Source organism: Pseudophryne corroboree, chromosome 4 (assembly GCF_028390025.1).
Source record: "Pseudophryne corroboree isolate aPseCor3 chromosome 4, aPseCor3.hap2, whole genome shotgun sequence".
In the NCBI taxonomy this organism is placed as follows: Eukaryota; Metazoa; Chordata; class Amphibia; order Anura; family Myobatrachidae; genus Pseudophryne; species Pseudophryne corroboree.
Window position 1 is genome coordinate 823,318,746 of NC_086447.1, and position 13,764 is coordinate 823,332,509.

A 13,764-nucleotide genomic window follows, 5' to 3' on the forward strand; every position below is an offset into this window, starting at 1 on the left:
TATAGCCCCAGAGGCTATATGGAGATATTTACCCCTGCCTAAATGTACTAAATAGCGGGAGACGAGCCCGCCGGAAAAGGGGCGGGGCCTATCTCCTCAGCACACGGCGCCATTTTCTGTCACAGCTCCGCTGGTCAGGAAGGCTCCCAGGTCTCTCCCCTGCACTGCACTACAGAAACAGGGTATAACAGAGAGGGGGGGCAAAATAAATGGCAATATATTAATATAAAAGCAGCTATAAGGGAGCACTTAATCATAAGGCTATCCCTGTCATATATAGCGCTTTTTGGTGTGTGCTGGCAGACTCTCCCTCTGTCTCCCCAAAGGGCTAGTGGGTCCTGTCTTCGTATAGAGCATTCCCTGTGTGTCTGCTGTGTGTCGGTACGTGTGTGTCGACATGTATGAGGACGTTATTGGTGTGGAGGCGGAGCAATTGCCAAATATGAGGATGTCACCTCCTAGGGGGTCGACACCAGAATGGATGCCTTTATTTGTGGAATTACGGGATAGCGTCAACTCGCTTAAGCAGTCGTTTGCCGACATGAGGCGGCCGGACACTCAATTAGTGCCTGTCCAGGCGCCTCAAACACCGTCAGGGGCTGTAAAACGCCCCTTGCCTCAGTCGGTCGACACAGACCCAGACACAGGCACTGATTCCGGTGGTGAAGGTGACGAATCAACCGTATTTTCCAGTAGGGCCACACGTTATATGATTTTGGCAATAAAGGAGATGTTACATTTAGCTGATACTACAGGTACCACTAAACAGGGTATTATGTGGGGTGTGAAAAAACTACCAGTAGTTTTTACCGAATCAGAAGAATTAAATGACGTGTGTGATGAAGCGTGGGGTGCCCCGATAAAAAAAAAAAAAAAACTGCTAATTTCAAAGAAGTTATTGGCTTTATACCCTTTCCCGCCAGAGGTTAGGGAGCGCTGGGAAACACCTCCTAGGGTGGACAAAGCGCTAACACGCTTATCAAAACAAGTGGCGTTACCCTCTCCTGAGACGGCCGCACTTAATGATCCATCAGATAGGAGGATGGAAAATATCCAAAAAGGTATATACACACATGCAGGTGTTATACTACGACCAGCTATTGCGACTGCCTGGATGTGCAGTGCTGGGGTAGTTTGGTCAGAGTCCCTGATCGAAAATATTGATACCCTGGACAGGGACAATATTTTACTGTCGTTAGAACAAATAAAGGATGCATTTCTTTATATGCGTGATGCACAGAGAGATATCTGCACACTGGCATCACGGGTAAGTGCTATGTCCATTTCGGCCAGAAGAGCTTTATGGACACGACAGTGGACAGGCGATGCGTAGAGGAGTTATTTGGGGTCGGTCTATCGGATTTGGTGGCCACGGCTACGGCCGGGAAATCCACCTTTCTACCTCAAGTCACTCCCCAACAGAAAAAGGCACCGACTTTTCAACCGCAGCCCTTTCGTTCCTTTAAAAATAAGAGAGCAAAGGGCTATTCATATCTGCCACGAGGCAGAGGACGAGGGAAGAGACAGCAACAGGCAGCTCCTTCCCAGGAACAGAAGCCCTCCCCGGCTTCTACAAAAGCCTCAGCATGACGCTGGGGCTTCGCAAGCGGACTCGGGGGCGGTAGGCGGTCGTCTCAAGAATTACAGCGCGCAGTGGGCTCACTCGCAGGTAAATCCCTGGATCCTGCAGATAATATCTCAGGGGTACAGGTTGAAATTAGAGACAGAGCCACCTCGCCGTTTCCTGAGGTCTGCTTTACCAACGTCCCCCTCAGAAAGGGAGACGGTTTTGGAAGCCATTCACAAGCTGTATTCTCAGCAGGTGATAGTCAAGGTACCTCTTCTACAACAAGGGAAGGGGTATTATTCCACTCTTTTTGTGGTACCGAAGCCGGATGGCTCGGTAAGGCCTATTCTAAATCTGAAGTCCTTGAACCTGTACATAAAGAAGTTCAAGTTCAAGATGGAGTCACTCAGAGCAGTGATAGCGAACCTGGAAAAAGGGGACTTTATGGTATCCTTGGACATCAAGGATGCGTATCTCCACGTTCCAATTACCCCTCACACCAGGGGTACCTCAGGTTCGTTGTACAAAACTGTCACTATCAGTTTCAGACGCTGCCGTTTGGTTTGTCCACGGCACCTCGGGTCTTTACAAAGGTAATGGCCGAGATAATATTTCTTCTTCGAAGAAAAGGCGTATTAATTATCCCATACTTGGACGATCTCCTAATAAGGGCAAGGTCCAGAGAACAGCTAGAGATGGGTTTAGCACTATCTCAAGAGGTGCTAAAGCAGCACGGATGGATTCTGAATATTCCAAAATCCCAATTAATGCCGACAACTCGTCTGCTGTTCCTGGGGATGATTCTGGACACAGTTCAGAAAAAGGTTTTTCTTCCCGAAGAAAAAGCCAAGGAGTTATCTGACCTGGTCAGGAACCTCCTAAAACCAGGAAAGGTGTCTGTACATCAATGCACAAGAGTCCTGGGAAAAAATGGTAGCTTCTTACGAAGCAATCCCTTTCGGCAGATTCCATGCAAAGGGATCTGTTGGACAAATGGTCAGGGTCGCATCTTCAGATGCACCTGCGGATAACCCTGTCGCCGAGGACAAGGGTATCCCTTCTGTGGTGGTTGCAGGAGGCTCATCTATTGGAGGGCCGCAGATTCGGCATGCAGGATTGGATCCTGGTGACCACGGATGCCAGCCTGAGAGGCTGGGGAGCAGTCACACAGGGAAGAAATTTCCAGGGAGTGTGGTCGAGCCTGAAAAAGTCTCTTCACATAAGCATTCTGGAACTAAGAGCAATCTACAATGCTCTAAGCCAGGCGGAACCTCTGCTTCAAGGAAGACCGGTGTTGATCCAGTCGGACAACATCACGGCAGTCGCCCATGTAAACAGACAGGGCGGCACAAGAAGCAGGAGGGCAATGGCAGAAGCTGCCAGGATCCTTCGCTGGGCGGAGAATCACGTGATAGCACTGTCAGCAGTATTCATCCCGGGCGTGGACAACTGGGAAGCAGACTTCCTCAGCAGACACGACCTTCACCCGGGAGAGTGGGGACTTCATCCAGAAATTTTCCACATGCTATTAAACCGTTGGGTAAAACCAATGGTGGACATGATGGCGTCTCGCCTCAACAAAACACTGGACAGGTATTGCGCCAGGTCAAGAGATCCGCAGGCAATAGCTGTGGACGCGCTGGTAACACCTTGGGTGTACCAGTCGGTATATGTGTTTCCTCCTCTGCCTCTCATACCAAAGGTATTGAGGATTATACGGCAAAGAGGAGTAAGACTAGTGGCTCCGGATTGGCCAAGAAGGGCTTGGTACCCGGAACTTCAAGAGATGGTCACGGACGATCCGTGGCCTCTACTTCTGAGAAGGGACCTGCTTCAGCAGGGTCCTTGTCTTTTTCAAGACTTACCGCGGCTGCGTTTGACGGCATGGCGTTTGAATGCCAGATCCTAAAAGGAAAAGGCATTCCAGAAGAAGTCATTCCTACCTTGATAAAGGCGAGGAAGGAAGTCACCGCGAAGCATTATCGCCGTATTTGGCGAAAATATGTTGCGTGGTGCGAGCAGCGGAGTGCTCCGATGGAGGAATTTCAACTGGGTCGTTTTCCTACATTTCCTGCAATCAGGATTGTCTATGGGTCTCAAATTGGGATCTATTAAGGTTCAAATTTCGGCCCTATCAATATTCTTCCAAAAAGAATTGGCCTCAGTCCCTGAGGTCCAGATTTTTATCAAAGGAGTACTGCATATACAGCCTCCTGTGGTGCCTAAGGTGGCACCGTGGGATCTAAATGTAGTTTTAGATTTCCTCAAATCCAATTGGTTTGAACCACTAAAGAATGTGGATTTGAAATATCTCACATGGAAAGTGACTATGTTACTGGCCCTGGCTTCGGCCGGGAGAGTATCTGAACTGGCGGCTTTGTTTTATAAAAGCCCTTATTTAATTTTCCATTCGACATAGGGCAGGGCTGCGGACGCGTCCGCATTTTCTCCCTAAGGTGGTATCAGCGTTTCACCTGAACCAGCCTATTGTAGTGCCTGCGGCTACAGACGACTTGAAGGACTCCAAGTTGTTGGACGTTGTCAGAGCCTTAAAAATATACATTTAAAGGACGGCTGGAGTCAGAAAATCTGACTCGCTGTTTATACTGTATGCACCCAACAAGTTGGGTGCACCTGCTTCTAAGCAGTCGATTGCTCGTTGGATTTGTAACAAAATTCAACTTGTACATTCTGTGGCAGGCCTGCCACAGCCTAAATCTGTTAAGGCCCATTCCGCAAGGAAGGTGGGCTCATCTTGGGCGGCTGCCCGAGGGGTCTCGGCATTACAACTCTGCCGAGCAGCTACGTGGTCAGGGGAGAACACGTTTGTAAATTTTTACAAATTTGATACCCTGGCAAAGGAGGACCTGGAGTTCTCTCATTCGGTGCTGCAGAGTCATCCGCACTCTCCCGCCCGTTTGGGAGCTTTGGTATAATCCCCATGGTCCTTTCAGGAACCCCAGCATCCACTTAGGACGATAGAGAAAATAAGAATTTACTTACCGATAATTCTATTTCTCGGAGTCCGTAGTGGATGCTGGGCGCCCATCCCAAGTGCGGATTATCTGCAATACTTGTACATAGTTATTGTTAACTAATTCGGGTTATTGTTTAGGAAGCCATCTTTCAGAGGCTCCTCTGTTATCATACTGTTAACTGGGTTTAGATCACAAGTTGTACGGTGTGATTGGTGTGGCTGGTATGAGTCTTACCCGGGATTCAAAATCCTCCCTTATTGTGTACGCTCGTCCGGGCACAGTACCTAACTGGAGTCTGGAGGAGGGTCATAGGGGGAGGAGCCAGTACACACCACCTGACCTGTAAAAGCTTTACTTTTGTGCCCTGTCTCCTGCGGAGCCGCTATTCCCCATGGTCCTTTCAGGAACCCCAGCATCCACTACGGACTCCGAGAAATAGAATTATCGGTAAGTAAATTCTTATTTACATCAAAGTTGGATCAGCCTGTAGTGTGTTTTTCCACTTTAATTTTGAGTGTGACTCCAAATCCAGACCTCCATGGGTTAATAAATCTGATTTCCATTGATAATTTTTGTGTGATTTTGTTGTCAGCACATTCAACTATGTAAAGAACAAAGTATTTAATAAGAATATTTCATTCATTCAGATCTAGGATGTGTTATTTTAGTGTTCCCTTTATTTTTATGAGCTGTGTGTGTGTGTGTGTGTGTGTGTGTGTGTGTATGTGTGTGTGTGTGTGTATATATATATATATATATATATATATATACGTGTGTGTGTGTGTGTGTATATATATATATATATATATATATATATATATATATATATATGTTGTAACACTGTAGGGGTGCAAGGTGCCTTTTCCTGGGGAATATGGCAGCACGCAGCAGCTGAGGAACAACACAAGTCCAGTTTCTGGTACAACTGACCCCGGCCAGTTTTATTGAAACAGAAAATAAAACAAACCCCAAAATAAAAATACCTTGCCTGTCCGGCACTAACTAAACATAAGATGTTCCTAACTGTCACTAAACAAAACACAGAGTTCTTCAGTACATACTGTATAGCTTACTTGCATCAGAAAGCGTGTCTCTCACACACAGATCCTGCAGCCTTCCCAGGCAGTCTGCCCATACTAATCAGGTTAGAAGCACTATATCACTCTTACACAGCTGAAACCCTGATTAGCCCTCTGTGAGGCCAAAGACCCGAACTGGGCCCAATGTCTAGAACTCGCCTTATCTCTCTCTCAGAGCCTTTACCCAGCTTTTACAGCAAACTGAAAAGGTTCAGACAAAACAAAAAGCATTTTTCCTAGAAGTTAACATTTTCTAAAACATGTAAGACAAGAACCTGGGACAAATATACCTGCCCTCAAACACTATCCCAGTGTTCTTGTCACATATCCCCCTCCCCTGTTTCGACCTAGGGGCCGGAACACTTGTAGCCCCCAAACAGAAGATGCGAGACAATGCATCTGCGTTGGCCAATTGTGTTCCCGGTCTATGTTCGACAGTAAACTTAAAGTCCTGCAACGCTAGAAACCATCTAGTTACACGAGCATTCTTGCCTCTATTTACATTCATCCATTTTAAAGGGGCATGGTCTGTCACTAGTCTGAATTGTCTACCCAAGAGGTAATATCTCAAGGTATCTAGTGCCCACTTAATGGCCAAAGCCTCCTTTTCCACAATGGCATACCTTTTTTCATGCTCATTGAGTTTCCTACTCAAATAAATGATAGGGTGTTCGTCCCCATCTCTGGTTTGGGACAGCACAGCACCTATCCCTACCTCTGAGGCATCTGTCTGTACCACAAATTCTTTTGAAAAATCTGGTGTTATCAACACCGGTTGTGAACACAAAGCCACTTTTAACGCTTGGAACGCCTTTTCTGCATCAGGGTTCCATTTCACCACATTTGACTGCTTCCCTTTGGTAAGGTCTGACAACGGCACCGCTGTGGTCGCAAAATTAGGAATAAACCGTCTATAGTACCCAGTAATTCCCAAAAAAGCCCTTACCTGTTTTTTATTCACTGGACGAGGCCAGTTTTGAATAGCATCAACTTTATTCAATTGGGGCCTAATCAGACCTCTGCCTATGGTGAAGCCCAAGTATTTGACCTCCTCCATTGCGAGGCAGCACTTCTTTGGGTTAGCAGTTAACCCTGCCTCTCTGATTGAGTCCAGTACTGCTTGTACTTTAACCAAATGTGACCCCCAGTCTGTACTGTGAATTACCACATCATCCAAATAGGCAGCTGCATATTTTCTATGGGGCCTCAAAATTTTATCCATCGCCCGTTGAAAGGTTGCTGGAGCCCCATGCAACCCAAAGGGTAACATCTTATACTGGTACAGCCCCTCCGGAACCGAAAAGGCTGTTTTTTCTTTGGCGCTATCAGATAAAGGTATTTGCCAGTAACCTTTGGTCAGGTCCAATGTGGTGAGAAACCTGGCTGTTCCCAACCTTTCTACAAGCTCATCCACACGGGGCATGGGGTATGCGTCAAACTTGGACACCTCATTTAACTTACGAAAGTCATTACAGAAGCGTATGCTACCGTCGGGCTTCGGGATGAGCACTATGGGACTGGACCACTCACTGTTAGACTCCTCTATGACTCCAAGTTCTAACATGGTTTTAACTTCCTTAGAAATAGCTTCTCGCTGAGCTTCAGGAATCCTATATGGCTTTAAATGAACCCTGACCCCTGGTTCTGTGACAATGTCATGTTTTATTATGGTCGTTCGGCCAGGCAGCTCTGAAAATACCTCCCTATTTTGGATGAGAAATTCTTTAACCTGATTGTTCTGATCAGCTGATAATGTCTCTGACACCTTCACTGCGGGAAGCAACCGGGGTGAAGACACCGAAGGGCAAGGCTCCGCTGACAGAGACAACCTATCTTTCCAGGGTTTGATTAAGTTAACATGGTAGATCTGTTCGGGTTTTCTCTTTCCCGGCTGGTATACTTTGTAATTAACCTCATTCACTTTTTCCCTAATCTCAAATGGACCCTGCCATTTAGCTAGGAATTTGCTTTCCACAGTGGGTACCAAAACAAGAACTCTATCTCCAGGAGCAAATTCCCGTATCTTGGCACTCCGGTTATAGACCCTCTGTTGAGCACTTTGGGCCTGTTCCATGTGCTCTCTGACAACAGGTACCACGGCTGCAATCCTATCCTGCATTTGTGTTACATGCTCAATAACGCTTCTATAAGGAGTGGGCTGTCCTTCCCACGTCTCTTTGGCAACATCCAACAGCCCTCTGGGGTGTCTACCATACAACAAATCAAATGGAGAAAACCCCGTAGAGGACTGAGGAACTTCTCTGATGGCCATTAACAAGTAGGGCAACAAACAATCCCAGTTTTTCCCATCTCTCTCAACAACCTTTTTTAACATACTTTTTAATGTTTTATTAAACCTTTCCACCAACCCGTCAGTTTGGGGATGGTAGATGGACGTCCTGAGGTGAGTGACCTTAAATAACTTGCACAATTCTTTCATGATCCTTGACATAAATGGAGTACCTTGGTCAGTCAAAATTTCTTTTGGTATTCCCACTCTACTAAATACCTGCACCAGCTCCCTAGCTATCGCCTTGGTTGTGATAGTGCGTAAAGGGACAGCCTCAGGATATCGAGTGGCATAGTCCATAATTACCAGGATATACTGATGGCCCCGAGCAGACTTTAACAAGGGCCCCACGAGATCCATGGCTATTCTGTCAAACGGGACCTCTATAATAGGCATGGGAACTAGTGGGCTCCTGAAATGGGGTCTAGGGGCATGATACTGGCATTCAGGACAGGAAGAACAATATTCAGACACTTCTTTATAAACCCCTGGCCAAAAGAACCTTTGTAAAACTCTTTCAGTGGTTTTTTCTGCCCCTAAATGTCCTGCGGTAACGTGACTATGAGCTAAATCTAGTACCGTTCTCCGATAAGGCTGGGGAACTACCAGCTGTTCCACCACATCCTCACCCCTTTTGACAATGTGGTACAAGAGCTCATTACAGATGGCCATGTGGGGATACGTAACCCTGTCACCTGGTACCACAGGTTCCCCATTAACAATCTTAACATTCTCTCTAGCCTTTATTAAGGTAGGATCCTTTAACTGTTCAGACGCAAACGGATCCTTCTTTACCTCCAGGTCAGGCACGCTTTCAGTTCTAACTACTATGTCTCTGTTCCCGGCAAGAGGGTCCTCACTGGACTCCCCATCTGTCACTTCCCCAGCCAAACTAGCAAAAGGCAAAGGGCCAGAAAGTTCCGAAGACCCACGTACATCCAAAAAATCACCGGTATTATCAACTGGCTTTTTACTTCTCACATCTGTTGATAACCGTGATTCCCACAGTTTCCAAAAATGAGGAAAATCCCTCCCTATTATGGCCTCATGCACCAAGGTAGGGACCAGTCCCACTTTAACCATTGCTGACCCACAACAAGTTTCTATATTCACCTCAGCAGTGGCATAATATTGGGTATCCCCATGTATGCAAGTTACCCCAATAGGTATTTGCTGGACCTTTAAGGGGTTCACTAACCCAGCTTTCACGAGGGTAACTAAACTTCCTGAATCTAGCAAGGCCTCTACCCGGTTACCTTCTAAGAACACATCACACATTTGTTTTTCCAGCTCAGGTGAAGGTACCACAGTACAGGCTAACCTAGCAAAGAAAGACATTCTGCGACATTCAAAGGCAGCATCACATTGCATGGGTTCTTGCGTGACTGGGCAATTGGCAATAACATGACCTGGCATACCACACCTAAAACATTTAACCACACGATTATCAACCCATTTGGGCAGCATAGACCGTTCTAGCCCCATTGGCCTGTTTCCAGGGCCAGTGTTTACAGTCTCTCCAGCCTTGCGTTCTCTTAACCGCCCAGCAACGTTTTCCCACGGAACAGTCTTACCAGTCTTTACTGAAGGGCGCTGTCGAGGATCTATGGGTTGCTGGGTGGTCATCAGTAGTTCCTCTGCTGCCAAATACCTCTCTACCATGTCCACTGGTCAGCAGTACCCGGGTTTCCATGGCTCACCCACTTGCGCAGGACCATGGGCAAAGATCTCAAGTAGCGGTCCATGACGACTCTTTCCACCATCTGGGGACCAGTTAATGTCTCTGGCTGCAGCCATTTTTTTGTTAGCTGAATAAGGTCGTGCATCTGGGAGCGCGGAGGCTTCTCCATGGCGTACAGCCAACGGTGCACCCGTTGCGCTCGTACTGACAGCGTGACTCCCAGGCGGGTCAGGATCTCAGTCTTTAGTTTATCATAGTCCCGAGCCTCAGCAGGGCTTAAATCAAAGTAAGCTTTTTGGGGCTCACCTGACAGGAAAGGTGCCAGCAGACTGGCCCACTGTGCTTTCGGCCAGTTCTCACGCTCGGCAGTCCTTTCAAACGTGGTCAGATAGGCCTCCACATCATCAGCCTCTGTCATTTTCTGCAGGAAGTGACTGGCTCGTATAGAACTAGAGCTGGTTGGAGCACTGACGGCCACATCTCCAACCCGAGCTGCAAGTCTCTGCACCACTTCTGCTAAGGCCTCTCTATCCTGACGCTGTTGCCTGTAAAGTTCATCAACAACTGCCTGCTGTTCTCTTATTTTCCTCCATTGCCACCTGCTGCTGTCTGTTGGCCTCCTGCTGTAGTCTCCAATTTTCCTCCATTGCCACCTGCTGCTGTCGGTTGGCCTCCTGCTGAGCCGCTGTAGCTTGCAGCAAGGCTTTAAGCAGATCCTCCATGTCAACAGATTTTTCAGGCGGCTTTGCAGCTGCTTTCACCCAGGACATATATCAAACCCTCAGGGGTGAGTCTCAGTAACTTCACACTTCACAACTTCACAACTTCACACTGGGCTGCAAACTGAAAAGGTTCAGACAAAACAAAAAGCATTTTTCCTAGAAGTTAACATTTTCTAAAACATGTAAGACAAGAACCTGGGACAAATATACCTGCCCTCAAACACTATCCCAGTGTTCTTGTCATAATATATATATATATATATATATATATAGATGTGTGTGTATATATCTCTATACATACATACATACATACATACATACATACATACATACAATAGGGAAAGATGAGGAGAGCTATACAATGACAATGGTTAATTCATTTTCGCTTCCTGTGTATTAATGATATTTACTGCAGCAAAAAGGCAAAATAGTGGTAATAATACTTACTGTATATAGTTTACTTATATTTGAACACGGTGTATAATTAGTATACAATATATGTAGCTACTTAATACTGTATAAGCATTTCTAAACACAGCATTTTAACAAAAGTAAAAAATCCTTAGTTTAAACTGGAAATGTCATTAGTAAAATTGAACTTCTACATTTCCAGGTAAAAGAATTGACAAAGGAATGGACTAACAAGTGGAATGAAACGCAGAACATATTAAAAGTAAGTCTACAGGATAGATTGACGTCGTTTGCCATGAACTGTTCTCTTCCTATACATGTGAGGAAATCGTGCCCCAAACCATAATACTTATAGCCCAGCGGTGGCCAACCAGTGGCTCTTGAGCCGCATGTGGCTCTTTGTTTATTCAAATGTGGCTCCCATCACTCTAAATCAGGCATGTCCAAACTGCGGCCCTCCAGCTGTTGAGAAACTACACATCCCAGCATGCCCTGACACAGCTTTAGCATTCTCTGACAGCAAAACTGTATCAGGGCATGCTGGGATTTGTAGTTTTACAACGGCTGGAGGGCCGCAGTTTGGACATGCCTGCTCTAAATCATGTGACCACAACAGATACAGAAACCGCTGCACTCCAGCCAGACACGCAGCATCACTACAGGGACTGAAAACTGAAGGAGCCAGATACTAGCGGTGTGACACCCACTGGAAAACAGAGGACACATAAGGGGCTGCTGCAATGGCACGAGTTGGTGGGGGGGCTGTAGTGATACATGAGTGTGGGCTAGAGTGACACACGGCGGAGCTGGCTGGTGTGACACAGGAGGGTCCTGGCAGGAGTGACACATGGGGGAGCTGACTGGAGTGACGCAGGGGGTGCTAGCAGGAGTAACACATGGGGGAGTTGGCTGGAGTGACACATGGGAGAGTTAAAGTTTATTATGTGAATCTGGCTTTTTCAGTTATTTTGTGTGAAAGTTGCTTTTTCAATGAATCTGGCATTAAAATTTAATTTTATGTCGTTCTGGCTTTTTCAATGTATTTTATACCAGGGGCGTGGTCTAGCAGGCACAAGGCCACATTCCATTTTTGCATGTGCACCTTTGGCTCAATGTCGGCTCTTTGACGTACGTAACAAGGTTTTTTGGCTCTTTGTCACTGACTGGTTGGCCACCCCTGTTATAGCCCTTTGTCTGACATAGATTTAAAGCTTGATTCTCTGTATGTCAGATCAAAGCAATGTAACAAGCTGGATTCGTGTGGAAATGCTGGAAGTGTAATAGCTGTGAATTCTTTTCGTTATGTGGCGTGAGATGCACATAAAATCATCAGATGTGTCCCAGGAGATGAGCAGGAGAGATTCTTGAAACTTATTTTAGGGACAGTTTTGATTTTGTTTATAGACCGGCACCGTATGGCTTACATTTCATTGTCTGTGTTCGCTCTCTCGTATTTTTTCCCTGTTTATTTACGGTTTAAAATGAAAATGTGATGGTAAAACACCTCATACACTAGAAAGAAATGGGTTCCACTGTGCAAATTAAAGAGGTTTACAAAGTGTGTATTCAAGTCAAAGTGACTTTTGCTGCATTAGTATTAGCAAGATGGCTCCTTTATAAAATAAGATAACATTTAATGGGGGGAATTCAAATGTGTGAAAAGTTGGTTGCGTGTCTGTTTTGTTCCTGTCTATTAGATAGGAAAAAACAGACACCCAACTGACTTTTCAAACAATTGAATATCCCCCAATGTCTTAGGTACAATTTTATATAACTTAATCATATTAAAATAACAGTAAAAAAATGCAATAGGAATAGTCCCATAATGACCAAAAGCAAACTCTAAGTTTCAATTGTGGCGTGCGCCGGCAGCCACTAGATGGAGCCCATCAAAGCATTTCATTTTTGCTCAATTTAGGTGCGATGGCTGCCGGCACCTGCATTTCAGCCCGCACCCCTAAGGGGTGCCGAGCTGAAATACGTGAAAAGTGACCCACTTGAGCGCCCAAACTGCACTTTTTTGTGATCGCGTGCAGCACTTTGGTCCCAACTTCTATGGACGTGATGAGCGCCAATAAACCCCAATTGAATTGCACCCTTAGGGGGATATTCAATTATCCGCAAATTCGCGGCAATTTTGCGCCCGCGAAAACGCTCCGTTTTTCGACCTATTCAATTCCGACCGGGTTTCACGTGAAAATTCTTGCAGTGAAAAGTGCAGGTGAAAATGGGGAAATCAGCCTGTACCCCAAAAAATGCTAAACTAACATAGGAAAACAGAAGAGAACTGTGTTAGAGATCACATTAGAGTGTTTTTGGGGACTTAAATTGTGTGAAATGGCTGTTATATGCATTTTTTTAAAAATGCAAAAAAATGATAGAAAGCTATTTTTTTTTGACCAAAATAAATGCTCTCATTAAATTTGGGGAAGTCGATCAAGATTTCATCAGATATACTGATGATAGTATACCGGTGGTAGTTTAATAGTTCAGTAGGCTGTAGTTTAAGAGCACGTAAATATCCCAAAATTAATTTAGGAGTGGGATCTCCTTCCACAGACCCTTTCTGTATATCTTGCGCGTCTCAGTGTTGGTACGAGAAAATAGGCCAGGGAAGAAAGGTTCCCTTTTTGTCTCTACTGCTTGGGGGCCCACCTCCCCTCCTATTGATCAGGTGCACTTCAAGTATAAGTGATAACTATGTTACCGTATACTGCACAGGACTGTGGTATTTTTTTTCTACAATGCGTTGCTGTTATTAATCTGGTACATAACCATGCATGCACTAGCTGTATGTGCTATAAATATTTATCAAGTGGCCCAGACCGTGCACGCTCTGTTCGTTAGCCAAGCCTCTATGGTGGCTGGCCACACCCCTAAGCTTGGGCCCCTACCACTGCATCCCCCTGGTTGGCCCTTCATACCACAGCCTGACACTGTTTACATGGCAAAACTTGATTGATTTTGCAATGTAAATGATTGCCACTTTAATAAAAACAGGAGAACTCTTTCACAAAATTTTGTGAGGGAGTTCTC

At 45.7% G+C, this 13,764-nt stretch overlaps 1 protein-coding gene across 4 annotated transcripts in view; it reads left to right on the forward strand.

Moving 5' to 3' along the window:
* The window catches only part of KIF16B (kinesin family member 16B), a 717,875-nt gene that overhangs the window by 147,170 nt on the left and 556,941 nt on the right, over positions 1–13,764 (forward strand). For all 4 annotated transcript variants that reach the window (XM_063918524.1, XM_063918525.1, XM_063918526.1 and 1 more), the window contains exon 12: positions 10,931–10,990. In XM_063918524.1, coding sequence (XP_063774594.1) covers positions 10,931–10,990 — 60 coding nt within the window. The remainder of the gene's footprint in view (positions 1–10,930; positions 10,991–13,764) is intronic.